This window comes from Diplotaxodon limnothrissa, linkage group LG23, assembly GCF_057381915.1.
Source record: "Diplotaxodon limnothrissa isolate DT_005_m linkage group LG23, D_limnothrissa_male_GT1.1, whole genome shotgun sequence".
Taxonomy (NCBI): Eukaryota; Metazoa; Chordata; class Actinopteri; order Cichliformes; family Cichlidae; genus Diplotaxodon; species Diplotaxodon limnothrissa.
In genome coordinates, this window is record NC_140617.1 from 5454976 (window position 1) to 5482855 (window position 27880).

The 27880-nt window shown below is 42.0% G+C and overlaps 2 protein-coding genes across 2 annotated transcripts; one reads left to right on the plus strand and one right to left on the minus strand.

Moving 5' to 3' along the window:
• cilp2 (cartilage intermediate layer protein 2) lies at positions 1-26924 on the minus strand. Its single transcript, XM_085347454.1, has 10 exons — positions 26737-26924; positions 20405-20482; positions 18761-19030; positions 18408-18590; positions 17700-17855; positions 17283-17600; positions 6394-6502; positions 5577-5734; positions 1195-3623; positions 1-1103 (listed from the first exon to the last, which is right to left on the minus strand). Exons 1-9 carry the CDS (start codon positions 26798-26800, stop codon positions 1216-1218), a joined length of 3744 nt encoding a protein of 1247 aa, XP_085203580.1. The 5' UTR covers positions 26801-26924; the 3' UTR covers positions 1-1103; positions 1195-1215.
• Positions 13609-16583, plus strand: LOC146607354 (uncharacterized). The gene is made up of 2 exons (XM_085347455.1): positions 13609-16003; positions 16397-16583. Exon 1 carries the CDS (start codon positions 13612-13614, stop codon positions 15754-15756), a length of 2145 nt encoding a protein of 714 aa, XP_085203581.1. The 5' UTR covers positions 13609-13611; the 3' UTR covers positions 15757-16003; positions 16397-16583.
• Positions 26925-27880: the final 956 nt, after the last annotated feature.

Consider the following 27880-nt stretch of genomic DNA (forward strand, 5'->3'; position numbering starts at 1 on the left):
ACAAGATTCTTGTGCAAGGTACAAATACCTTAGCCACACAACATGCAACATGAAAAACTTATTTAATTCACCAGCAGCACTTTTCATGAACTGTTATAGTTTGAAACATGCTGAATTTTATTCATTCTCAAGTTTAATGATATTTATTGCACTTCAAGATATAAAGGCAGCTCATAAACACTTTGCACTAGAACAAAAACAAAGTTCATTTAGACCCTGAAAGAGCTTCTTGCTGAGAATGAAAGTATTGAGGAATAGATTATTATAAGTAACACTTTGTTTGGTGATGTTCTAATGTGGAATGTGCAGAGGGGGGGAAGGAAATCATGTCATGCTTCCAAAAACAATTATCGTTATTTTGAAGCGCCAGTCTAGAGTAAGGTCCTTGCTTGTCATGACGACAGCCTCAGTCTTCCACATTTTAAGTAAGTGTGGAAGAACGTCTGTCTGAATCACAGTTGGCAATATGGTACACTAATGAAAAACACTGAGAAGCATGGCTGAAAAGATTCTCTGTTCACTGGGTGGCATGCTTCACCCCACTGTCTCTTTTGCATGTTCCTCCACTTCATGGAGAGTTTCTGAGTTTGTATAATAAGGGCTCAGTGTCTGCTTCAGACAACAAGGACCTCACGTTGGTTTCTCTCTGATCTTGAGGAAAAGCATGAGTTCAGTGGAAAGCTATGGCCAATTACCAAGTGTTTGGGGTCTACCATAGTATTTATAGTTTTTAAATTTCTGGTTTTGGGTCAAGCATCAAGATATGTCAGCAAAAACACCCACTATGGAAGTGGAATGCCACAAATTAGCTCTATAAAAGTTCCAATTTCAACCCTCAATTTAGTGTATTCATTCATAAAATGAGAGCAAAGTCAATAAAAGCTGGTCACCAAGTTACATAAAAACAAATGATACCTGTCTTTTACCGTGGATGGGAGAAATTAATATACCAAATTCTTCGAATAAACGTCAGACCTAATGAGTTTTCTAAATTGATGTCTGTCTCGGGTTTGTGATTTTCATAGTAAAGGAGGGATTCACACTCATCAGCAGACAGACAATCTTCTGAACTTGATGCCATCATATGACTCTCAACTGAAGACCTAACAATATAAAGAAAAGATTATTATAGATATATCATTTTGATGTGATTGCTAGTGTAAACACTGATCAAATTATATTATTTCAACCTACTTTTTATCACTTCTGTTGGCATTACTGAATGCGTGTAGATACTCTTCTTCTGGTGGTTGAGGTGACTCTGCGATTCTGGGTCCTACCCCGTTGCTCTGAAGGATAAGCAACTACCTGGGTGGATGATCTCCTCATCTGCAGACCATCTAACTCTCTCATGTCCCTCGCCATCTGAGACAAAGTTTGACCTGGGTTGGTCTGCAGACGCTGGAAAAGGCTTTCCCTGTTGATTTTCCTCTCTGGACAACTGAAGGTAAGTGCAACTCCAGAGTCTGACTTCATCTCTCTGGAGAAACCATCTGAGGTGCCATCGAAGCAGCGCCCAATAGCGATCTCTTTGGCCACTCTAGGGTTCTGGTCTGTGACTGTGTAGATACCATAGTTGTGTCCCAAAGGGTCAACGGGTGCTAACATGGTGAAAGCATGAGACTCATTGTTTTGAGCCACTGGTGGATGTTTAATGAGATACTCTTGTAGGAGGTTGTTGGTGTTGATCCTGCGGCAGTTACCTTGTGGAAGGATTGATATGAGGGACCGGTCCACCTCAGCTTGGTCAAATAACATGCCACTGCATTTGAACTCTACACATGCTGCTGAGGTATTGGACTCTCGCATATCCCGAGTGCTGCGAATGTCTCTAATTCCATAAAGCTGGCCCTTTGTCTCTCGGTGTGTTCCTCCCAGATTCCTTGACCTGACCATGACTTCTTTCTGTCCAAGAATTTTGATCTTGATGAAGCATGCTCTAAACTCTTGGGGGTTAGGCCACCAGGACAGGTAATCTCCTGTCCAGGTTGTCAAATCATTCTCCTCAAAGGGAACAACGTTGTATTCATACTTGTCCTTTTCTACTCTAAAAAACCTGAAATGATTAGCATCAACAGGGGCATTTTCACAAGCTATTAAATTCTGATATGGATATATTGGCCCATTGGTCTCATCAAAATTGTTTTGGTTAGGCTTTGCCAAATTGATTTTGAAGGCAGTTTTCTTTAATGCTGGATCATCATGGTCTGAACGCTGGTAGTCTATTTTATCTAGATAGGGCTGAGAGACTCCAATGATGTTTGGATTCATCTTTGGGGAGGAAGGAGCTGCCTCTAGTTCCTCCCCACCCAGCATTGCTGTGACATAAGCTGTGTAAGCATCAGGCTTCTGGGCATCACAGAAAGCTGGTAAACAGGCCCCATTAGGTCCTGTTATGACACTGTCAAAGCGGCCCCATGCCCTGGGATTAGAAGAATAACCAGGCTTGGGCTCCAAGTTTATCAAGCTAATCACGATACCCTCCAGCTGTTCAGTAGGTAGGAACTTGTCACTCATGTAGGCACGAACTTTGACATAGCAGCGTCTATTTTCAGGTACGTCTAAATTGAAAAGTCTGCGTTCTCTGATTTCCATGTTGCCTATGAGGAATGTGCGCTCCTCGCGCTTGCTCCTTCCATGACCACCAGTAGTTGTTGTGCTGTAAGAAAAGTCGCTCTCCTCTTCCCAGACTCCTGTGTCGGGATTTAAAGACCACAGTTTCATCTGGGGAATATGTTCTTGCATTTTGACGTGCTGTGTGTCAAGGAGGACTTGGACTGCGCCAGCTCCAAGTACCTCCTTGTTGGAGTCATCTCTGAAGTCTACAGAAAACATGCCATAGGTCCTTAAAGGAAGCATGTCACCTTCATCATCCACAAAGTTAAGGTCGCCAGGGGCAGCTGCTGCAGTAGTGATGTTTCTTGGGTCAATGAATGTGACACTGGCTTTGACAGTTCCTTCGTAGATTTCTCCATTGTCCTTATGAAAAGAATTAGGAGGAATAACCAACTGCCCTATGGGATCTTCATCTTTAATTTCTCCAAGGCTAATAAAATTGGTCTCTCCTGCATTGATATCAATTGGTGTTTGTTTTCTCATCACTTTCACATCGTGGTAAATAGATCCACTTTTCTTGTCAAAGATGAACACCTTGGGCGTGTCAATAAACTTTTGACTAGGATCAACAAAATTTACAACTAATCTCTGTGTGTCAGGGGTGATTCTTAATGTGAAGCCTCCTTGGTATCCAGTGGTACCCACTCTCTCTTTACCAATGTAGATGTGCCCAAAACGCAGAGGCTCATTATTGTCAGCTGTGACTACTCGACCTCGAACCAGCACAGTTGGCTGCACACACTTCTGACAACCGCACTGTATCATAGCACGGATGGGGAGGCTGTAGCTACCACAGTCAATAATTCTGCTTTCCATATTTTTAACACCACAACAGAATCCAGCTCCATCTCTGCAGCCCATATCAAAATCTAGGGAACCAGCACATTTGTTGTGAGGACAGCGGCCAGCATTGTAGTACTTGGAGTCAGTCCCGGGTTGAACACAGTCTGTGGGTAGCCTGATGAGATGTGTTTCAGGGGTAGAATTGCATGCTGGTGCTCCTTTGTCTGTGAAATAGACAATAAATGACATTAAGCTTTTGTTCTTTCATCATCATGAAAGAAATATTGCCATAAATTTTAAGTTGACTGCTGTGTAATGTGACTTTGATGGTGTTTCGGAAGTAAATGCAGAGTTAACATATTAAAAACAGGGCAGTTCATGTTCTATTTGCTTTGCTGTATCTGCTCTTGAAAGTTTGTCAAATATACAATCTAGCATTAAAATAAAATTGCTGGTTTGAGGGTAATTGCATATTGATTTATAAGCATAATGTGGAACAGGTATAGAGAATAGTTAGAACTTGCTGGTGGAATGTATAAAAATATTTATACCTTTATTTTTCACACATGGATGCTCACATTAAAAACACAGTACACACAAACGTCCAAGGTCTGCGTGACCTGAAAGTGCATTTAAGTGGCCAAGTTGGATTGTGAAATATGCATAAAATGGTAATTAGACTTCAAGCTTAAGAAAAGGTTTCTTCACCAACCATCCAACTGGGAACTGGAAGGAACGACCAATTGTTCAACAACCCACTGGCAGCATAATTAATATGCAGGATATCATGGCTGTTTGTAGTTAAGTATCCCTGTCAAGCTCACCATCTCCCACATAAGTCAATAACTGCAAACACATGAAGCAGTTTGATTTGTAGATTGCTGTATTGTTTTGCAAGTTTCCTTTGATCATGAATTATAAAACATATAACCTCCTGAACAGCTGTAAACATATTGTGTTATTCAAATTAAACTTCTGCATTATGTGTAAGGGGAAAAGAAACTATTGGGATGAAGGCATGTTTATCATCCCGCTCTGAGGTGCAGGTGTTGTTCTGCACACATAAAGTCTCTCCAGCCATAATGACTTTTGGAGTACAGGGATTTGTCTGTTGCCTAGAATTGATTGCTTTAGCACTGTTCCATGAAAAGCCTGTTTGTTAATCTGTGTCTTAACTAACAAGCACCTGGAGAATATAAGCTGTGTATGTGGGGTTCTCCCACATGGATGTGGAAAGACATACTTGTCTGAGTCTGAGAGAGAAAAGAAACATAATTTATTGACAATCTTGGGTTTCATCTCAACACTGGGTGTTCTGGAAAAATTGGGTTTGAGGTTTTACAGTGTCCAGAGCCCTCTCACACAATAAAGAATCCCTGTTTAGAAAGCTGTAGTTTCAACCAATGTAAACACAATAAAAATCTATTCCTCCAGGCTCTGCCAGATCGTAAGACTGATATTTTTCATTTTCCCATGTTGGTTTTTTTTTTTAAATGAAAGATAGTTTATTAACTGACTTTCTCCTCTCTTTCAGTTGTAAGCCACTGTGGTTTTGTTTGATTCCTCTTAATGCGTAGACATGGCTCATGGATGACTTGGTTTGAGCTCAGCACTGACATTCCTCTTTAACTGTGTATTCAATCTCTGAGGCAGCTGCTCTTTATACAGTAGAGTTGCGGTTGTTTGCTTTTTGTCAGTGGTTATACTTGAACCAGTACAAGACATTGACTAAATACGTCATTGTCAAATGCACTCGGGTGGTAGCCATCCTGAGCAATAATCCCTGTGTGCCGCTTTCTATCATCATAGCAAATTATTTCTTCTCAGTCTGATGAAGATTAATTACATTTTACTAGAACTTTACTATTTTTACTTAAAGAACAACCTTGAAACAGAAAAAACACTGGTATTCAGTGCTTTGCATGCAGTACATGTAAATACACTATATAACTTTTTCCAAGGGTCACACATCTGTCATTCTCTTAGCAGGACTACATACATACTACTAGTCTGCATTTCATAAACTTGGTGCGGAGGTGGTGCATGGGCAAGGGAAAAATCTTATTGGTGCCAATCCAGATCAGCGTCTTCACTTACAAAAAACTAAATGGGGCATTAGCTCTGGCAGAGGAAGTGGTTTCTTTGTTTCTGCCATTCTTGTTTGGTGCTACACATACCAATTACAGTAAGGAAGGCGGGGGAGGACTTGATGCTTCCTGCAGGGCTGCTGGCTTTACAGTAATACTGTCCCGACTGCTCTGGCTTCAGATCTCGCAGTACAAGCTCCTCTTTATACTTGTATACCTTCCTGTCCAGCAGAGTCCCATTGTGATACCTTGATAAACAGACACAAAGAAAGAAACAGAGAGAGTGATTTGTTCTTCACTTTACTTTTTTACATTATTGTCAGCCACTAATCAGAAGGTCGGTGGTTTGATCCCAGGCTGCCTCCTGGCTGCATGCCAAATATCCTTGGGCAAGATACTAACCCCATGTTTGCCTACTGGTGGTGGTCAGAGGGCCCGGTGGCGCCAGCAGCCTCGCCTCTGTCAGTGCGCCCCAGTGCAGCTGTGGCTACAATGTAGCTTGCCATTGCCAGTGTGTGAATGTGTGTGTGAATGGGTGAATGACTGAATGTAGTGTGAAGCGCTTTCGGGTCCTTAGGGACTGAGTAAAGTGCTATACAAATGCAGGCCATTTACCATTGTGGAATGTTTATTGAACTTTAATCAGCTAAGCAATTATATTTAAAATTATATCTAAAATGTTAGCAAATATGCCACCAGTTATACTTATTTTGATGATTTATGCTAACAATGACTGTACAATGACTTTCATAGGAAGATTTATCAGATGACTTTAGCTTATAGAGCTTATGTTTTAGTTTTATAACCTGTAACTTAAAAACTATACATTTCATAAGTGTAGGAAGGACTGTAGCTATTTTTTGAGTGTTATTCTATGAGAGTGTGCCAACAATGATGTTCATCTCACCAGTAGTATTTGTCAGGTGTTGGTGATCCTGCTGCCTTGCAGCACAACAGCACCCGTCCTCCCTCGTAACGCACTTTATCCTCTGGGTGCTTCACAATGTACGGCTTTTCTGTGGAAAGCAGAAAGGAGCAAATCATCAAGACTTTACTCTGATTGTTGTGAATGGTGCCGCAGGTCATAGAGAGCTCTAGTGATGGGTCGTTCGCGAACGAAATGGCTCTTAGAGCCGGCTCTTTGACGTGAACGACGCGAGCCGGCTCCTTATCGCGAGCCGTCACGTGGGTTTTTTTTTTTTTTTTTTTTTCTCTCAGCCTCTCTCTCGCACTTTTTTTCCGCTTCACTCTGCACGCGAGCCTTGTGCTTTATGCTGGGCAGAGGGGGGAGGGGCGGTAGTTACACTCAGTAGCACAGGAACAGAGCCAGAGAGAGAGAAAGAGAGGCAGGGACAACAACATTAGAAAGGTATAGTAATCATCCACAACTATTTTCAGTTGCAGATGATAAAGGATTGAGAAAGTTTATTCATGCAGGTCCATATGACAGAGAATATGCATGTTCTTTTAGTTTTCATATTATAATTTATATTTAATTGTGTTGTGGTTTGCAGTGTTTTGTGTTCTTTTCACTTTAAATTTGTGAAAGGAAAAAGCTGAAAATTTAAATAGTTAAAACTTGAAATGTGAATAGTTGATTTTTGTATTATATGATTTATTTATTACATTTTATGTGGAGTGAATAAATAAAAGTATATTTACGGTGGCCCCTAGAGACAAAGCACATACAAACTTCAAATCACGTACGAACTCTGAAGCATGTACAAACTCCAAAACACGTAAAAACACGTACAAACTCCAAAACACGTAAAAACTCCAAAACACGTACAAACTCCAAAACACGTACAAACTCCGAAGCACGTAAAAACTCAGAAGCACATAAAAACTCAAAACACGTACAAAAGACAACAGAAGTGCTCCAGGATGCTGGGCGCAGTGTTGAGCCTTTGTTATCTTGTGGCTACACAAGCCAGCAAGTACCAACGACCGGATTTGGTGTGTGGTAATAACAGGTAAATGAACTTTTTTTTAAATTATTTGAATATATATATGAGTGCCTGTGTATAAATACACAAACAATACACACATGCTTTCAATTGTGTAATTTAAGTGATCTAGTAGCTCGGCTTTGGAAGTTCAGTTCATGCTAGAAATGTGTTTTGGAGTTTGTACGTGTTTTGTCTCTAGGGGCCACCGCATATATTTATATATAAACATATATAAATAAAACCACTTGTTTTTATGTTAGTAATTCCTTTTGTGCATAATTTTATATTATTGTTAATAATAAATTAATTAAAGCAACAAAACAACCTGAAGAGTCGGTTCGGAGCCGAAAGAGCCGGCTCTTTTTAGTGAGCCGAACCGAAAGAGCCGGATCTCTAAAAAGAGCCGGAAATCCCATCACTAGAGAGCTCATAAAATTCAAATATTACACTTTATTCGCCCGTCGGTCTCTGAGCTTGTGAAAAATGATTGTTGAGGGAATTGCCTTTTCGAAAGCAGCTCAAGTCTATTTTTATTTGGTTTCCATGTGTAACCCATGGTTATTTTATTGCCAATTGTATTCTGTTTTTATTCTAATTTGAAGTGTTACTGTTTTGTTAAATGCTGAGTTTTCCCCATGTACCGTGAATGCACCATAGCGCGTGCGTGGTGACTTTCTTTCACTGCATCCGCCTGCACGGAGCTAGATGCGCAAAGCTGTGTGGATATTCAGTCCTGTAACGTGTTGCGCTACGGAATTAATGTTTTCTATGAAGAATATCCTGGTGAGTCTCACAGTTGCAGTTTCAGTTGTGATTCATAGTCCAGTTTCTGAGCATAAAACCAGTCAGGATACTATGCTTGTCGGAAATGTGATGTTTGTCTTAGAACCTGCTAACGATTGCTTAGCTGTGTTAGCCTGTGGAAAGTATGCTAGCGTACCCACATGTGCTCCCTGGGCTAATGCGCTTACATGTGAAGTTTTAGCTAACACACCACGGAGACACTTTTCATGCTTCATGATTTGCAGTGAAATGTATTTTTGTTGTTGATAAATTGTTATTGGCCAATAAGAACTGTATAGGTGTGTGATGTGTGAGGGGGAACAAAAGGGATAACACTAGAGAAACACATGTTTTATTTTACAAGTGAGTGATTGCACTGCACGTTGTGTGCAGGCTGGTTTTTTGTTTACGTGGTAGAAATCTGCTGCAAGGACCGAGCGGTGCCATCTAAGGACTGGATGCCACTGGAGGTGCCTAGAAAGGACGTTCTCAATCTGAAGGCCACCTGTTTCCTTGGAGGGTGGTAGGATACAACGATTTGCAATTTTTTTTGGATTAACGTTTTTTTCTGAGATCTCAGGACACTTTATGTTGTTACTTTTTTCTTTTTTTTGGGTCAGATCTGATTCCACTTAACATCAAAAAAGCAAACCAGTGACTAAAGACAATTAACACTTACTAAGAACACTGAATACTAAGTGCACTGAACTGAAAAGGACAGCCTACCTAATATATTTATGGACACTTTAAGTGATATGTTGTACATTGTTGACATTTACATGTTTGAAATGGTCTAAATGTTTTGTTCATGTCTATGTTTTGGAGCATTTAAATGTTGAATACACTCAAATCACTTTTCTCCCTTTAAGTTGTTGTCAGTGTCTCATTCTGAGTGGAGGGATATTCCTTCTTTAAGTTGAGTTACCACTGCCAGTCTCCTTACGATCCTAACTGAACCCAACAAGAGTAGATTCCCAAATATAGTTTTTTTCCTTGACTTTGTATGACAGATTACTGTGGATTTGACTGATTTTGGACTACTCAGTTAAAAAGGGTGACAACTAGTGGCGAGCCAGCCAGGAGATTGGCATAGTGGTTTTACCTCCAACTCATATGACACACTGAGTGATACTTTTATTTTCGAAAATGGCACTTGACCTTTGTGAACGCTTTAGAGTTGATAGCCAGAAAACCCTGCTTATTACAGGTATTGAAAGACATCGTAGTGAACATGATATAACTAATGTTTTTGAAGTCAATGGTAAGATCTCTAACATTGTCAGGGTCCCTGATGAGCCACATCAGCCCGAAGGCAGAACACTTATAGTGTATGAGTCTGAACAGGCTATCTTAAAGATAGACCCTTCCACCTTAGGGGAAGTTGTCAGCCCTGTAGACCCTACAGTGAAATGGGTTTCCAAAACCATCAGAGATATCACCCAAGAAGAAATGGGCAAGGAAGTGGCCCGTAGATACCTGAAGGAACTTGAGTTTATGGGGGGCAGTGGGAGGGCAGGCTTCCTCAGTATTTTCCAAGGCGAGTTGCAGGCCAGCCCTACCCCCCAGACTGAGACACAGTCACCCGTTGACCATAACGTTAATACGACAGCTGACATCATTCCCAATACTGATTCAAGTGAACCCGTAGAACCCACAAGTGCTTTCAGCCCACATACTGACACTTTTGCTGGTCCAGTACATGTAGACGAGAGCATCTACAACCCTTCGCATATTCAGAAAGTAGTGGTTGAACATGTTATTCGTAATGAGCCAAGTCACGCACCCCTTGCTCACGCTAAGATACGTACCTTCTCAGGCCGACTTCCACGGCCCAACGGTGAAGTCGACTATGAGACATGGCGTACCCAAGTCGATCTTCTACTCAGTGACCCTTTCCTGACTGATGCCCTCAAAGTGAGGAAGATACTTGAGAGCTTACTTAGCCCCGCATCTGAAATTGTAAAGCCTCTGGGGGTCACTGCGACACCAAGCACTTATGTCACTCAGCTTGATTCAGCCTTTGGAGTTGTTGAGGACGGTGAAGAGCTTTACACTGCCTTTCTTGGCTCGAATCAAAACAGCGGAGAAAACCCATCTGCCTTCTTGAACCGTCTTCACAGCCTTCTCACACGAGTCATTTCTAGAGGGGGAGCCCCTCTTACAAATGTAAATGAACTGCTTCTTAAGCAGTTCATTAGAGGCTGCTGGGACCAAAGCTTGATAATAAGTCTCCAGCTTGAAGCAAAAAAGAGCTTTCCACCCTCATTTTCGGAGCTTCTCCTCATGTTAAGGACTGAGGAAGAGCGTCGTTTCGCCAAGTTGGACCGCATGAAGAAACATTTGGGTGCAACAAAAGCTGCTGCACATGCACACTCGGTTTTTAGTATGCCCACCCTTGGCCAAGCGCCACTTGCGACTCCTACTCCAACCGACAGTGAAGCTGTGAAACTCGAACAAAAAGTCAATGAACTCACAAAGCAAGTTGAACAGTTAACTTTAACTCAAAGGCCAAGGAGCACCACCCCAAGTACTGAACCTCTTGTAAGCACTAAATCCAAATCTGTGAACCCAAAACCAAATGAAACTGCCAAGCTTGAAAGTCAAATAGCCGAGTTGACCAAACAAGTCCAAATGCTTGTCCAAAGCCAAAGACATTCAACCAAACCTGAGAAATATGAGCCCAAAAATTCTCTAGCTGTCAACACCAGAAACTCACAGACATTTGCTAAAGTTCCTGGCACACCTAGGGCATGGTTTTGCTTTAAGTGTGGGGAAGACAATCATATTGCAGTAAGCTGCACAAATGACGCTAATCCTACACTTGTCCGAGAAAAGCATGCAGAGTTGAGAAAGAAACAGGCTGATTTTGCTGCACGACAGGCCACAGCCCCGTTTGCTTTAAACTAGTGGCAGCTCCTGTCGTGGGACACCCAGGAGCTGAAACCCTTGATTTCCCCAGTCCCGAGACATTAGCTTGTGGTCCTGAAGTGCAAATCACAGAACCCATTCATCCCATAGGCAGCCTAGATCCTAACTTCCTCTTCCCTCAAGGCCTCATAGGCCCACGCTGTGCAGCCTCAGTACTTGTTGACGGGGTACCCTGTGAATCCATAATGGACTCAGGCTCACAGGTTACGACCATTTCTGAGTCTTTTCACAAGATGCACCTTTCCCACCTTCCCATCCAGCCAATACATGCTCTTCTTGAAATTGAAGGAGCAGGAGGGCAAAACGTGCCATACTTGGGTTATGTTCAGACTTGCATTACATTTCCCGAAAACATTGCAGGCAAAGAACAACAATTAACTGTCTTGGCCCTTGTTGTCCCTGAGTGTCACTTTAACAGTAGAATTCCGCTGTTGATAGGGACAAATGTGCTTTTACGGGTTTATGGACAGTTAGTACATCAAGATGGTCCCAAGTTCATTCGTAAGCTACACTCTAAGCAGTTTGCAACGATCCTTCAACATGTTGCCCAAGTACAAAGAAATGATACTCATTCCTGCCCTGTCATGTTGCATAGCAAAGGGGCAGTGACAATCCCTGCAAGACACAAACAATGCCTAATGGGAAATGTGAGGTTAAGAAAGAACAACCAGAACACAAGTTTTGTCCTTGAGCCGCATGAGCAATACAAGTTACCAGGTGGATTGCTTCTTGAATCGGCTTTAGTAGACATTCCTTTTAATTCCAGCAGTAAAGTACCTGTCATTGTACACAATGTTAGTGAACATGCTGTTACGTTGCAGTCAAATAGCATTGTCGCTCAAGCTTGTGCAGCCCAACACGTTTCCCCACTAGCATCAAGTCAAACTCGGAATCCTCCAAGTCAAAATGAACCAGACAGCGACAACCTCACATTCAACCTTGATGATTCTCCCATCCCAGAGCAATGGAAAGAGCGAATTCTGGGAAAACTGAGATCCATCCCTGAAGTTTTTGCTCTCAATGACATGTCCCATGGCCACACCACAGCTGTGAAGCACCAAATCAAATTGAACAATGAAACACCTTTCAAAGAGCGGCCAAGGCCCATACACCCAAGTGACAGAGAAGCTGTCAAACAACATTTAAGAGAATTACTGGATGCAGGCATCATTCGAGAGTCACAAAGTCCTTTCGCCTCACCAATTGTTTTGGTAAGGAAAAAGAATGGCTCGATAAGGCTATGCATAGATTACCGTAAACTAAATCTAAGAACTATTCGAGATGCATATGCCCTGCCAAATATTGAGGAGACATTCACAGCTCTGAGTGGAGCTAAATGGTTTTCGGTCATGGACCTTAAGTCCGGTTACTATCAGGTGGAGGTAGCCGAGGAGGACAAGCCTAAGACAGCTTTTGTGTGTCCTCTTGGCTTCTATGAATTTAATAGGATGCCACAGGGTGTTACAAATGCCCCAAGCACCTTCCAACGCCTGATGGAGAAGTGTGTGGGTGATCTCCACCTCACCGAAGTGCTTGTCTTTTTAGACGACCTGATTGTGTTCTCAGACACATTGGAAGAGCACGAATCCAGGCTAATGAAAGTTCTTAGTCGCTTGAGAGACTACGGTCTTAAATTATCCCCAGAAAAATGCCACTTCTTCAAAACATCTGTGAAGTATTTAGGGCATGTTGTGGATGCTCACGGAGTCCACACCGATCCCGAAAAGATCTCTGCTCTGAAATGTTGGCCGCGCCCATCCAATTTCAAAGAGCTTAAATGTTTTTTAGGCTTCGCTGGATACTATAGGCGTTTCGTTGAAGGGTACTCCAAGATAGCCAAACCGTTGAATCGTCTCACTGCCGGTTACCGGTCACCGAAGAAGAGAGGCAAGATTTACAAGAGAGAACCACCCAGACTTTCCTACAGTCCCACTCAGCCTCTCGGGGAGCAATGGACTCATGAGTGTGAAACCTCCTTCCGAACAATAATTGAAAAGCTGACTTCTGCACCAATTCTTGCTTTTGCCAGCCCACAACTCCCCTATGTATTGCACACGGATGCTTGTCGGGATGGGTTGGGAGCTGCGCTCTATCAGGAGCAAGAGGGGAGGCTGAGAGCAGTTGCTTACGCTAGCAGGGGGCTTTCTAAGAGTGAACAGAACTATCCCACACACAAACTTGAATTCTTAGCCCTCAAGTGGGCTGTGTGTGAAAAGTTCAATGACTACCTTTACGGTTCTAGCTTCACAGTCCTGACCGACAATAACCCGCTAACTTATGTTTTGACAACTGCGAAATTAGATGCGGCAGGACACAGGTGGCTGGCTGCCTTGTCTACTTACAATTTCAATATTAAGTACAGGGCAGGTCAAGCAAACAAAGATGCTGATGGGTTGTCACGGCGGCCTCAAGAGCCTCCTCATGAAGATGAGGCATTTGTCAAAGAAAAAGCTCGCATTGATGATATGAAAGAACGTCTCATTAACATGCAAAACAATCTTGACCATGAAACGTTTTCTGCCTTGTGTCAGCGTCACTCAGTGTCATGCCATTCAGAAACCCTCTCAGTTGTCGAGAGTCTTGCTATTGACCCCAGCTCAGTCACTGAGGCTTATGGAGAAGACATCTTACCCTCAATGACAGATGCTGATTGGTGCGCTGCACAAAAGGATGATCCTTCTCTCGCTCGTGTTATAGCCCTGTTGAGAAGAGGCTTGAAACCCAGCCCCAAAGAAGCAAATCTTGAATCGTCAGATGTTAAACTCCTTCTGAAACAATGGAACAAACTCGAGCTCAGTAATGGCGTGCTTTACAGGAAATTCAATGACAGAGATTCCCTTGTGTACCAGTTAGTACTGCCCCAAAAGTACCGCGACAGAGCCCTGAAAGGTGTACATGACGAGGTTGGTCACCTCGGGGTTGAGCGTGCCTTACATCTCGCTCGGGCAAGGTTCTACTGGCCACGAATGGCTCAGTCTATTGAAGAGAAGTGTAAGAAATGCTCACGTTGTCTCATGAGGAAGGCCCTTCCCCAAAAGGCTGCTCTACTACAGAATATCCAGGCAACTTACCCTCTTGAGCTAGTGTGCATTGATTACTTGTGTATTGAGCCCGATAGTCGAGACACCAGAAATGTGTTAGTATTGACGGACCATTTCACAAAATTTGCAGTTGCGGTCCCGACAAAAGATCAAAAGGCTAAGACAATAGCCAGGGCTCTTTGGGATCACCTTATCATCCCCTATGGCATCCCTAGCCGTCTGCTTAGTGACCAAGGCAGAGATTTTGAATCTAAGCTTGTGAAAGAGCTCTGCACATTGATTGGGACAAGCAAAATTCGCACAACGCCCTATCATCCACGAGGAAACCCGGTGGAAAGGTACAATAGGACTCTCTTAGACATGTTAGGCACACTGGAGGACAAAGACAAGTATCATTGGAGAGACTTTGTTAGGCCATTAACACATGCCTACAACTGTACACGAAATGACACAACAGGGTACTGTCCATACGAACTTATGTTCGGCAGACAGCCGAGGTTGCCTATTGATCTTGTCCTTGGTACTCACCCGGGCAAAACCAGTCCAAAGTCTTACTCTGACTATGTTAAAGGTCTTCGCCAAAACCTCCAAGAGAGTTACACCCTTGCCAGCGAACACTCACAAAAGATGGGTGAGAAGAATAAAATGAGGTTTGATAAAAAGATCAAAGCTGCAGAACTGTTTCCAGGTGACAGAGTTTTAGTAAGGAACGTGAATGTTAGAGGGAAGCACAAACTTGCTAACCGTTGGGAACAAAATATTCACATTGTTGTCAAACGGGTCAAAGACAGCCCAGTGTATGTTGTCAAACCGGAAAACGGAGACGGCCCCCAGCGTACATTGCACAGGGATTTGCTTCTCCCTTGCGGGTTCTTACCTGTTGAAGATCAGGTTGGATCGGACTCTCAAAATGGGAATCAAAGGAAAATGAGGACCAGGAGTAAACCAAACTGCACAAAAGGCAACGACAAGGATAATGGAGGAGAGTACAGTGATGAGATGAGTGATGAAGAGGAATTATGTTTTGGCATATGGAATCCACAAATCATCACAAAAGCCCCTTACATTCAAATTGAGTCAGCTCATCCTAAAGCCCAACAGCAATTGGACAGTCATCCCCCTGTATCATCCCCTGACACTGCTGTACCGGAAACGTCCTTACCTGATATTGGAAAACCTACCTTGACACAACCTGAAGTCTCTAACACAAGTCATGTGGACTATGTTCCTTCCGATGCGAGGTCTTCAGACCATGTTGTGATTGACATTCCCGAACCCAACTTGACACCTACCATGACTGATGCAGATCTCACTCCACCAGAGCCTGCAGTCATTAATGATGATGCTGTTAGTACTGATGCTGGTGCTACAGAACCAGTGAGGTTGAGGCGCTCTGACAGAGAAAGACGCCCACCTCAGAAATTCACTTATGATGAGTTAGGAGAGCCACTGACCTTGGCTATTAGCTCCTTTTTCCAAACCTTAGGCGTTGCATTCTCCAAAACTGTCATGTCACCTTTACCAGGCCCCAGTTGGTCTATGATGCATGAAGGGACTCATGCCGTTTAGAGGGGGAGAGTGTAACCCATGGTTATTTTATTGCCAATTGTATTCTGTTTTTATTCTAATTTGAAGTGTTACTGTTTTGTTAAATGCTGAGTTTTCCCCATGTACCGTGAATGCACCATAGCGCGTGCGTGGTGACTTTCTTTCACTGCATCCGCCTGCACGGAGCTAGATGCGCAAAGCTGTGTGGATATTCAGTCCTGTAACGTGTTGCGCTACGGAATTAATGTTTTCTATGAAGAATATCCTGGTGAGTCTCACAGTTGCAGTTTCAGTTGTGATTCATAGTCCAGTTTCTGAGCATAAAACCAGTCAGGATACTATGCTTGTCGGAAATGTGATGTTTGTCTTAGAACCTGCTAACGATTGCTTAGCTGTGTTAGCCTGTGGAAAGTATGCTAGCGTACCCACATGTGCTCCCTGGGCTAATGCGCTTACATGTGAAGTTTTAGCTAACACACCACGGAGACACTTTTCATGCTTCATGATTTGCAGTGAAATGTATTTTTGTTGTTGATAAATTGTTATTGGCCAATAAGAACTGTATAGGTGTGTGATGTGTGAGGGGGAACAAAAGGGATAACACTAGAGAAACACATGTTTTATTTTACAAGTGAGTGATTGCACTGCACGTTGTGTGCAGGCTGGTTTTTTGTTTACGTGGTAGAAATCTGCTGCAAGGACCGAGCGGTGCCATCTAAGGACTGGATGCCACTGGAGGTGCCTAGAAAGGACGTTCTCAATCTGAAGGCCACCTGTTTCCTTGGAGGGTGGTAGGATACAACGATTTGCAATTTTTTTTGGATTAACGTTTTTTTCTGAGATCTCAGGACACTTTATGTTGTTACTTTTTTCTTTTTTTTGGGTCAGATCTGATTCCACTTAACATCAAAAAAGCAAACCAGTGACTAAAGACAATTAACACTTACTAAGAACACTGAATACTAAGTGCACTGAACTGAAAAGGACAGCCTACCTAATATATTTATGGACACTTTAAGTGATATGTTGTACATTGTTGACATTTACATGTTTGAAATGGTCTAAATGTTTTGTTCATGTCTATGTTTTGGAGCATTTAAATGTTGAATACACTCAAATCACTTTTCTCCCTTTAAGTTGTTGTCAGTGTCTCATTCTGAGTGGAGGGATATTCCTTCTTTAAGTTGAGTTACCACTGCCAGTCTCCTTACGATCCTAACTGAACCCAACAAGAGTAGATTCCCAAATATAGTTTTTTTCCTTGACTTTGTATGACAGATTACTGTGGATTTGACTGATTTTGGACTACTCAGTTAAAAAGGGTGACACATGCAACCAAGTCACTGCTCAAAGCTATGTAAAGTCTCACAATAGTCCAAACTGTTTATGTTGTAGAGCTGTCAATTTCCTGTTTTCAGTCGTCTGAGAATATGATTGAAGGATCTGTAGACTATGTGGAATAATAATAATGCTAGTCTTGTAATAATACCTATTTTAAGAACAACCCAAAATATGTAATCACTTTTCTTTCATTTATCTGCACTTACCAGCTGATCTAAGAATAGCCCGGACCCAGGACATGCCTGTGGTGTTACTGGAAGTGGACACAGTGATAGGGGCAAACTTCTCCTTCCTGATGGTGATTAAAGTTGGGCTGGAAGAGCAGATTCCTAGGAGCTTAAAGTGACCCATAGCATCTGTACGGGCACGGATGACCTTGGGATGGCTGGCTAGTGACACAAAGGCTCCTGCCACAGGGACACCGGTCACACTGTGGATATCACCATGTAGGATGTGGCCTTTGCACACGCAGTGACTGCAGTCTTCACTGGGATGGCCTTCAGTGCACACATACTGGCATTTGGCTTTTGTAAAGAAAGCGTTGAGATGTTAGCAGATACTGATCAAGACACCAAAGTAAAGAAATGCCTCACTACAGCTAAATGCAGTGTGGCTTTGCATACCTGGGCATGGAGTCTTTCCACATTTCTGGATTTCAACAGGCCGTCCCACACACTGCACTGTCGCTGAAGTCCTTACGCAAGTCCTTCTCCTAATCCTGCGACCTCCACCACAGGTCACTGAACATGACCCCCAGGGACCCCATGGACTCCATTTAGCTACAAAAAGACACAACGGAAGGGAGTTTCAGTGAATCATTCTATCAAATGGATTGTTAACTCCCTTGTGCTGACTATAGGATTTCTAAAGGATTTAGCTGCATTTAGAACTTTACTGAAACAGCTTCAATCAATAAGACTGTTGCTATTAATGGAAAACATAAATTAATGATACAGAAAATATACTGTGAATAAATGGAATTTTCCATTTTATAGCTGAAGGAAATGTCCGTAAATGGTACAGAGAGTATACTATAAATCTACAGAATTTTCCGTTTTATCATTTACAGAAAAGTCCGTCAAACTTCCGTAAAAAAATCAGAAAATGTACTGGCAGAAAATTACCAGGACATTTTCCGTTTTTCTACTGAATTTTTTTTACAGTGTACTGAATGGTTTAAAAGGAATGTTTTGGGGATTTCACCAATAAAAAGGGACATTATGAATCACTTTGTTGATTAAAATAGTTTATGTGTAGTTCAAAGACCATATTCTCTACACTAGCTTAGGGTCCTGTCCGAAATTTGGTGGTGATTGATATTTGGCTGTTACCTGTACATGGTGGGGTGGTGCACTCTCTTCTCTCTGAATGGTGCCCCTGACATGCTGGCACCAACAGCAGAGGCATGGGCTGTGCGCTCACACATTTCCTTCGGCGGACTTGGACACCCACGTCATTACAAACTGTGGTTGAACAGGGGCCCCACTCACTCCATTCAGTCCAATAGCTCTGCACTAAAAACATATTACAGAGGACAGAGGGACATTCTAATCTTGAAAGATGTAGCTATGCACCAATGTTTACAATGTTTAATATTTGTTTAGTTTTTGTAGTGTTTTGGCTAAATATTCATTTCTGTGAAGAAAAAGCTTCCACAGCCCTGGGCTGCTGTAATCGGCTCTACCTGGGGGGCACTGGAAGCGAACATGGTAGTTAGAACAAACGCGACCATGTGGCTGTTCCTTGTTGATGCACCAGAATCCCTTCTCCAGACTTGAATGAACCACTTCCCCAGTTTCTGCCGCTGCCACCCAGTCTGTAGTACGAGCCTCCATGGCTGTAGGCCGTGCACAAACTCTCTCTCTGTAATAGAAACGAATTGCCTCCAGGCGCTCATAGTCTCCATTTCCCCCAGGATGGTCAATGTTGAACCAAGATGTCCATTCAGTCACGCCTGGAGGCGCATGAAGGGAAGACGTGGATGAAAACCACAAAGATAGAACATTAGAAAAAACTAATAATTGTGGTGTGGAGGTTGGAGCTAGTTTTACATGGGGGGAGACTGTTAAGAATTAAGAAAGACTTGAACAGCAGGGATGGGTTACAAGCTTTCAGGGGTCTGCAACTATCATCTGAAACTGACTTCATATACTCCAGGGAGCTTTGTATTGTTGAGGATCTTTCCATGCCCCCTGGCTTGAGTCATGAGGCATTCTGTTTAATTTTCCATCTGTGGCATGTTCTGAAACCTGAACAATTTCCTACTGAGAAACATGAGGAATTACAAATAAAAGGAACCAATTAGCCTCATGTGATAGATTGTTTTCCTTTTAAAGTAAAGCACTGCTTTACTCCCAAACAATAATGTCCACCAAGAATTGATTATGTGTTACAGACAGCTGTTTCTGTATAGTTAAAAAAAATGTTGTTTATTGAAATGCTCCTAATTGTATTAATGTTGTGGTTTAAAGCTGTTCACATCACGGAAAGCTGACTGAGGCAAACGATCCTCCCAGCTATGCTAACAGTGAATGATTAGAAAGCAGATTAGTCATACATCTTTTGTACAGAAATGTCTTTTAGTGTTACACCTCTATCTGTTCTTAATAACTGCTGAAAAAACTGTGATATGAGCTGCAAGATAACCTCATCCACATAAGCAATTATAGTTTTAAAAACTCCCACTCTTTGTTTTACTTCACTGATCAGAAACACAGTTTCCATAACAACAGGCCTTTAGTGGAACAAACAGGAATTATTATGGTGCACGAAGTGATTTTTATTTAGCTTTGGGTCCAGACTTGAGCCCTGTCTTTATTTGCTTCTATTATTCCATTGAATAAAGTATCTGTAATTAAGTATTTTTGTAATTAACTATTATTACTACTGTAGCCAAGGATGTCTAGACAGCATCGCTGGATGACTTAGACAAAGTTAAAAGGACCATCTTTTTTCTATTATTTCCAAGCAGATGTGTTCTTAAAAGCAATGGACACCATACAAAGACAAAACACACTGCGTCTAAAATTATGTCTCGGCCTCATGCCTTGGAGTTTAAAGTTTTCTGAGTTACGAGTCTGCAAAGGAGTAAAATCTCTGAGGTAACATCTTTATTGGGCGCTAAAGGATTTACCTTGAGTCTTTAAAGTTTTAGTCACAGCCATTAGTAAGGCTGCTAAATCAGCAAGTCAAATAGCAATAACGAGCGTACTGATAGTTTTATAATACTGGCCAGGATCTGCCTGCACTTTTGCTTTCAGCTGATATTTAAACTCTGGCGGTTTGAAAATGTCTGCCAAAGAATTAGCTCTCAATCTCCCGCCGGTACCTGTTGTCTGTGAGTCAGCGTACATGTTGAAGGCCACTCTCCGTCTCTTGTCTGAATGACTCTCAGTTCTCAGTGATTCTGCGTACACAAGAAAACAGCTGGTTATAGACCGAGCTTACACTTTTTCTCCTTGAGAAACTTTAAGAAGAAAGAAAAGAAATTCTAGAAGTCATGTGTTGGAGATGAGAGTGTGTTACCTTTTTGAAAATATCTATACTTGTGCTTGCTTAAACTACACTATTGATAAAATCAAGTTTTCAATGTGTGTGCGTTTTGAACAGCTGCTGAGATTTACTCCAATTTTGTATGGACACGTGCACGTTTTGCTCTTTCTTCGAGGCAAGGAGACTTTCTGCTTAAATAACAACAAACTGAAGATTTATTCCCTTTTCTTTCTCTCAGATGTAAGCTTTCATCTATCCATCACTTTTCTTTTTTCCTATATTTCCCCTTTCACTCCTCTCTGTCTTCTCTTTTATCATAGCTGCTCTTCAGCAGCGGCACTCTCTAATCCCTCTCTAATCTCCCCCAGAAATCTTTGTCATGCATCTTCTCATTCTTCAGTCCTTCTTGCCCTCCTCTGTCCTCCCTTCTCCTCTTGATCCATCAATAAGCACCTACTGTTGAGGATGTTAATGAACCTTCAGTTGAGAAAATCTGAACCTGCAGAGTCATCTGATATTCTGTGCAGAAGCTTTCTGTTCACCTCTTTCTCCTACTCAAACACATGCAGCAATTTCATGCAAATTGGTTTTATTTGAAGGACATATGACTGCAAAATATGTATTGAACACAAACTGCATGCCTACATCACTAAATAAGTCTTACATCATCTTCTTTTAAGCGCGTGTGTTCATACACACAGCAGTAGATGTAAGAAGTAAGCAAATACTAACCTTTTAGAAAAAAACGATATTAAAGCTGGCATTCATGTAATTTTTTTCCCTTTGATTTATTAAGCATGCACCGTACATTTTCACGCATGCTTTGATGTGCAATGATTCATTTTCCTGCGGCACAATTTTTTTTATGTTTTGAAAAGCGTCAGTTGTTTGCTTGACATTTCTCCTTTCGCTAGAAACTCTGGGAAGAAATGTGAAATGTGGCCATGCGGAAAAAATAAATGTCAGTCTGTGACAGAAACAAAAAGTGGCTTATGTCACTTTAGTGTGCGTGTGTAATATGTGCAAGTGCTTAGAACTGTGGGAGAGACGCTGCTGAGTTTACGAGCAGAGACGCCCAGCACAGAGACCGGTATCGATCCCAGTCCCCGCTGGTTTTACAGCTCACTTCAAGTCTTTCGTTTCATGCCAGCACATTTCTTTTCAAGCCCTGATGGCTTTTGATAGATTTACCAAAAGAAGGATAACAGTTCAGCAGGACAAACATCAACTTCACATTTTAAGGTAACGTAGACAGTCAGCTGACCTTCATGGTTGTTGATTTTTTTATGCCCTTGGCTTTAAAAACCATTGATATTTTTCCAGATCAGCTTTGTCTCTCTGATACCCTGGAATGACTTCTAAACAGAAGCAAATGCTTTCACACTGATCTGGTGAGCAGATGTGGCTCTTCCTGCAGATTTAGTTTAGTAAATCAGTTCAAATAGTTTTTTCACAATTTTTTTTTGTCTCCCGAGCAGGTAAAGCACAGTTTTTCTCAGTGACAATGATGTTCACAAATCATCAACACATCCCAGAAACAACATCAGAGATCTCTGTCCAGAAGTCCTGGGAACAACTAAGATACTGCGCAGGACCCTCAAGCTCCCAGGCCTCTGGTACAGGACCCGAGCTTGAAGGATAGACCGCCCGCAGGGGCAAGAGGGGATTTTTTTTTGTTCATTTTTTATGTGTGTCTGTGTGCACAAAGAAGCCTTTTCTTTCTTTTATTAAAAATGAATTAAAACTCCTGTGGCTAATTAATAATGCTCCCCATCCTGAAGCGCATGTTATTTCCAAGAAGTTCCAAAACACTATTTCGGCTCCTGTTACATAACATTTTTCTTTCCTTTTCACACCAGAGCAAAGGGAATTCACAGCAGAACCGCAGGATTATCATTTCAAGATGTCTGATAATGATGAAAATGAAATGGCAAACAATTCTGTGGATTATAGGGTGACTAATGGTTTTAGAAAGCAGACAGAGGAAACCCAGATTAGCTACAGAAGAAGGCAAATGTTGGGGTAGTGACCTTAGTAATGGCTGGGATGAAGTGGCTTGGCTCCCACAGCGCACTCAAAGCTTATTGTGCTTCTGAGGGACATGTTAACACATTATGAATTTTAAATGCTAGGGGATTTTATGGGGGCACTGCTTCATGCGGCTGGTATGTGAGCGAATTTACCTCATCAAGAGGCAAGTAACACACGTTTTTCAAGCCAACGGGACCAAAGTTAGAACTTATTATTTCCTTTTTAAGCTTTAGGAAAATACACCCTAAAGGGACTGACTGGTGCACTATACCTTGTTCATGGGTTTGGGGTTTTTTTGTGAACAGAAATGTCTTTACGCTTTGACTTTTTGCAGCTGCTGTTACACAACCCAAACGTTGTGTATGTTGCTTCTGATTTTCTGATTTAACGGCCCATTTGGCGCTTGTCAAATCACCGCTGAACAATAAACTTCTTTTATGACGTGACATGTTGTGGTTTAGCTTTGTTTAGATCGCATGGTTAAGTTTAGGAAATAGATGCAGTTTGGTGGAAACGTGAGGCTGTCCTGTTAGAAACAACTACGTTAGTCATTTCAAAATGAAATATGTTTACATTCAAGTGCCAGCAGTTTTAGCCATGCTCACCATCATAAACCTTGGACAAACCTTGGACAAGGTAACAAGATAGCTGCACTGGTGCGTTCGAAGAGATCTGCATCCTTTTCCACATATAGCAACATGGTAAGTTCCTGAATACCAAGCAATGTCACTTATATGTCTGAAACATAGCTACTGGATTACTTTTCATCCACCGCTGCATTCATTGTCCTCTTTATCCACCATAGGTCTGTTGTGACAACTGCAAGTCTTATTTTAGAGAACTAGCTTTGGGTTCAATGATTTACGTCACAGTGGTTCATTCTGAAATACAGCTGGTTCACTTACAGCCTGGCTGCACAAAGGCAAATCCACTAAGCCCTGGTGCCTTTGTGAAGGACAGCCTTGCTCTCCTTCACTTTCTGAGTGAGAAATTTCTACCTTAGCCAAAATCTAATAAAAAAGCTGCTGAAGAGTGGAACTGTGGAGAAAATGGAGGACCTTATGAAGTTTCACCCAACACGATTTCACTCATATTAGGGAGGTATGGTTGTGCCAGATGCAGGCTGGCAGACAGATGAGGCTAAGTAAAAGGTCTGGATCCTGTTTATTTATAATATTCCAGATCCCTACAAGAAGGAAAAGATGTGAAAACACCAGCTTCCTTCCTCGTGTTACATAACCTACTAGACAAAGCACAGCTCGCTCAAAGAATGGGGTTATGCTTTATTTGTTGATGTCGCTCGTGCTCGGGCTCAGGAGTGTGTGTGACAGCTGCCACAGGAGTCCTCTGTTAATAACAGAGGCATTCCATCCATGAACTGTGTATGCATTGTGTGTGGGGGCCTGTGTATGTGATGATCCATTTGCCATGTCATCTGGAAGTTGTTTATGCGTTTGGCTAGCTCCTTAACTGAGGTGTGTGTGGTTTCAGAAAAGTCTGCTCTTTCTCTCAGTGCCTATCTCTCTCTCTCTTTACCCCAAAGTTTCTTCTTTTTCCCAAAAGGCTCTCAAAACTTATAAACATCTGTAGCTCCTTAAAATCAGCAGTTTTGTCCGTGATATTAACTAATGGTGGAAACCAACCACATGATTTAAGGATTTACAAAAGTATAACAGATGATTTGTGTATTTAAAGGAGGATATTTGTGGAACACCGCATTGTTTCCTTGATACTATTAAAAAACGTTAGTCAGTGTTGAATTTCTCAAGAAAAAATATCTGGAGGTTGAACTTCCCCACCTGTGCACAGGTACTGAGCCAGAAGCTGAAAATGTAAAGCAGCTGATTACTCCTGCAACAAATAATTTCTTGGCATCTCTTCTTGTGTCTGTACACATGAGTAGAAAAGAAAAGCAATGAAAGATGTGATTGTGGCTTGCAGCATGTCACTAATGGGAGTTTGCGCCTTTTCGTTTGATCCGATGTAATCTCTGCGTCAGTCATTAAAGTCAGCTGGCCAGACAGCTCTGTGCTTTATAGCAGACAGTGGTCAGCATCTGGAGAACTACCCCTCCGTCTGACTAACAGCCCTCCAGCTACTCACCAACTATTTTGGCTTTGCCTGAAAATTATGCAGAGAAGAGAAGAGAAGAGAAGAGAAGAGAAGAGAAGAGAAGAGAAGAGAAAGATTTAGACCCAAAGGTGGTAATACCACTGTTTTCCCCTCTAAGTTGGGCATTCAGCAGCAGCTGCCAACTTTAAATAGAAAAACAGCTTGTAAACCTCTAAGCTCTAAGGTGTGTGGAGAGGGTGACTGAGAAACAAGGCAAGGAGAGAATGTTTGGAGGAGGGAGTGTGATTGAGGGAGAGATAGAAGGGAGAAAGGTGGGGAAAGTATTTGTGGGGAAATACCTGAGGGAGACAGATTAGAAACAAAAGGCGAGCAGATGAAGACGAGCGGACAGATGGAGACACGCAGTCGTTACTTTAGCAGTGGATTGAATGCAGTTATGAGGGCTGAACTGGTCATCAAAAGTGAAAAGGAAAGAGTGAAATGCTGGCCAGTGTGACGGTGGAAAAAAAAGAAGGCAGTAAAGTAATTTTACCTGTTCTCCTATTCCTCTTTTTTATTCCATTTTGTCATTAAGCCGAGCACAAACCAAGCAGGTGGAAAAGTGGGCCACTGGGTTTGTGATTATTGCACCTTGTTTCCAAGGTGACTGCGTTTATATCTTTAGGGACTGCTCCCAATGTTAGAGGGTGAAATAAGGACAAAAATGCACCACCTTACTGCAAGATGTGGATGTACTGCTAAAGGAGCGTGGCATGAGGCGTTAAACTTTTAAGGTTGGAGTGTTCTGTTCAATCAGAGTCAGCATGAATCACCATTTATACATACACTTTCACTGGTCTCTAATCTTTTTATATATACTCATCAGTGAATGGCACAAAGACATTTACAGTTCAGAGGCTTCAGAGCCCAACAAGACATGGAGACTATTAAGGTGTATTCACACTCATTTGCTTTTATGAACTGCCAGCTCCTTCACTTTGGAAAAAAGAGAGAAAAACCTAATGTGAAGCAGCTGTGAGGCGAACAGAAAGTGACAGCTCTGGAAAAAGTGCTGCTACTGGTGTCATTCAGGAAGAATGGCAAACTTTCAGTGGACGATAAGAGTGAAGTTTGCTGGGAAGAACTTCTAATCTCATCTGGAAGAAACTGTGTTGTGCTAATGTCTGCAGATAACCAACACTTAACCAGCATTAAAAACCGGGAGCTACATTAGAAAAATAGTGCAAAAAAAGCTATAATTTCAAACTGGATCTTGGTCAAGTAATAAAAGCTGGACACAATTTTCATAAAGCAGGCCTTCCGTTTGCTGATAGTGGCGGCTACTGTGAAATTGTTGTTGTTTTGTGATTAAACGAGACTGCAGGGACAGTTTTCACGACCTCTTCTCCTTAACATCCCACTCCATCTCCATCCAACTCCTTTGTGTTATTAAAAGTGCAGGAGAAACATGCATATGGCTTTAGATTCGAGATTTCAAGATAAAGAGGTAATAAGGCAGTCTTATCGCACGTTTCCATCGCTTCAAAGTTTTACATTGCCAGAGACTTATTATCCCCGTAAAAAGTATTTCTACTTTCCTAAACCTAACCTCAAACCACATCTTCTTTCACAACATTTTGTGATTTACAATACGGACTTTATGACTTCACATCCCCAGAAGGGAGTAGGCTGACTTTGAACACAGATTAATGTCCCAACAATGTAAGTAATCCAAGTACACGGACACTAATCATGCACTACTCTTATCATATGAGCTCATCTTCAGACATTTGTCTAAATTCTTTCAACATCCCGCTCTGACATCCTTAGGGAAATGCCGTCAACTTGGGAAACTCTACAGTTACTGTCAGTTGTGCGGCACATGTGTTAATACTCATAAACTGGCCCTCTTTCTTGTGTGATTATGAAATGAAAACTGAAAATTGCTCAAGGTTCATTTTCAACATTTGCAGTTTCACGAGCATCATTTTGTTGGCAAATCTGTAGTTACAACAATTTCTTGGGATTGTGTCATTCTGACATGATAATAATATATTAGCAGTTCAATCATCAATCTTCACCTACCTTGGCTCAGAGCCACCGAGGCCAGCAAAGACAGCAGCAGCGCCACTTTATTTAATCCCAACATTGTGCTGGCGATTCTCTACAGCATCGATACGAACTAATTCAGCTCTCAGCTGAGCGTAGCTACTTCAGGTCCTCAGGTGTGACTGAGGCTGTTGTTTGGACAAACTCTTGCCTCTGCTCCTTCGTGTGAGTTGAGTTGCTGAGCTGGAGACAGGAGCTCAGCCGTTTTTAAAAGAAGGGGCATCGGGACTGCACACCAATCCAGCCCCTCTCTTCTCACCATTGGCCAGTGACATGCAACATCTGGGTCCCCCGTATCATGGTCCAAAAAAAGGTAAGGGTATGGTGGGGGAAGAGAGGGGAAGGAGCACACACACACGCAAGGAAAGAGAAGGCAAATGTGTACATGTGCCTGTGGTTACTGAAAGTAAAAGGGTGCTTTCCTGTTCTTCTTAGCTTTTTTTTTCACTATTTGTGGCTTATTTAAAGCATTACTTGCATTTGTTTAACTCAAGAGTTACATTGATTTGTAACCCCCCTCCACCCTATTGCACCAGCGAATACATATTTAGCAACACAACAGGTGTGTGGCTTCACGTGTGTGTTTCCATCTTTAAATCTCTATTCTAGTTTCTACGTGTGTCTTGTCAAGCAAAGAATTTTAGAACTTTAATTCCGGATGATTGAAAAATCTATTTTTATTTTTTCTCTTGCTTTTTTTAAAAGGCATTTAAAATATGAACGTCTAGCTGACACAATACATTTCCTTGTGATTTGCAATAATAATTCAAGACTGTGTTTATAAACAAGAGATGACAGTTATAATCATCTTCTGTAAATTGTCATGTCCTTCGCTGGCCCCCCTCCCAATCTGTGTTACCTTTGTCTTACCAGCAGACACGGGACAGTGCCAGATGCTGCTCTCCCTCGGGTTCAACTTCTGGTTCAGTTTTGTAACTCTTTAGCAGTTGCTGATTGCTGGGTGATGCACTGCCAAAGAGTGGAAGTGGCGTCATATGGCATGCCATTCAGGAAAGTCCTCAGAGCGCAGACACGAGACATGCTTATGAGGTGCAATGTACTTGGACTCGTTTACAGGATGTGAAGTGTTTTATTTAGTAAAGATCCTCGTAAAAGCAAT

Excerpts from the sequence above, each read along its gene's own strand:
- cilp2 (XM_085347454.1), bottom strand. The coding sequence starts at position 26,800 with ATGTTGGGATTAAATAAAGTGGCGCTGCTGCTGTCTTTGCTGGCCTCG. Across the intron at positions 5,735-6,393 it reads ACACCTGACAAATACTACTG|GTATCACAATGGGACTCTGC; the intron begins GTGAGATGAACA and ends CTGTTTATCAAG. Across the intron at positions 3,624-5,576 it reads CGCCTTCCTTACTGTAATTG|ACAAAGGAGCACCAGCATGC; the intron begins GTATGTGTAGCA and ends TCTATTTCACAG.
- LOC146607354 (XM_085347455.1), top strand. The coding sequence starts at position 13,612 with ATGAAAGAACGTCTCATTAACATGCAAAACAATCTTGACCATGAAACG.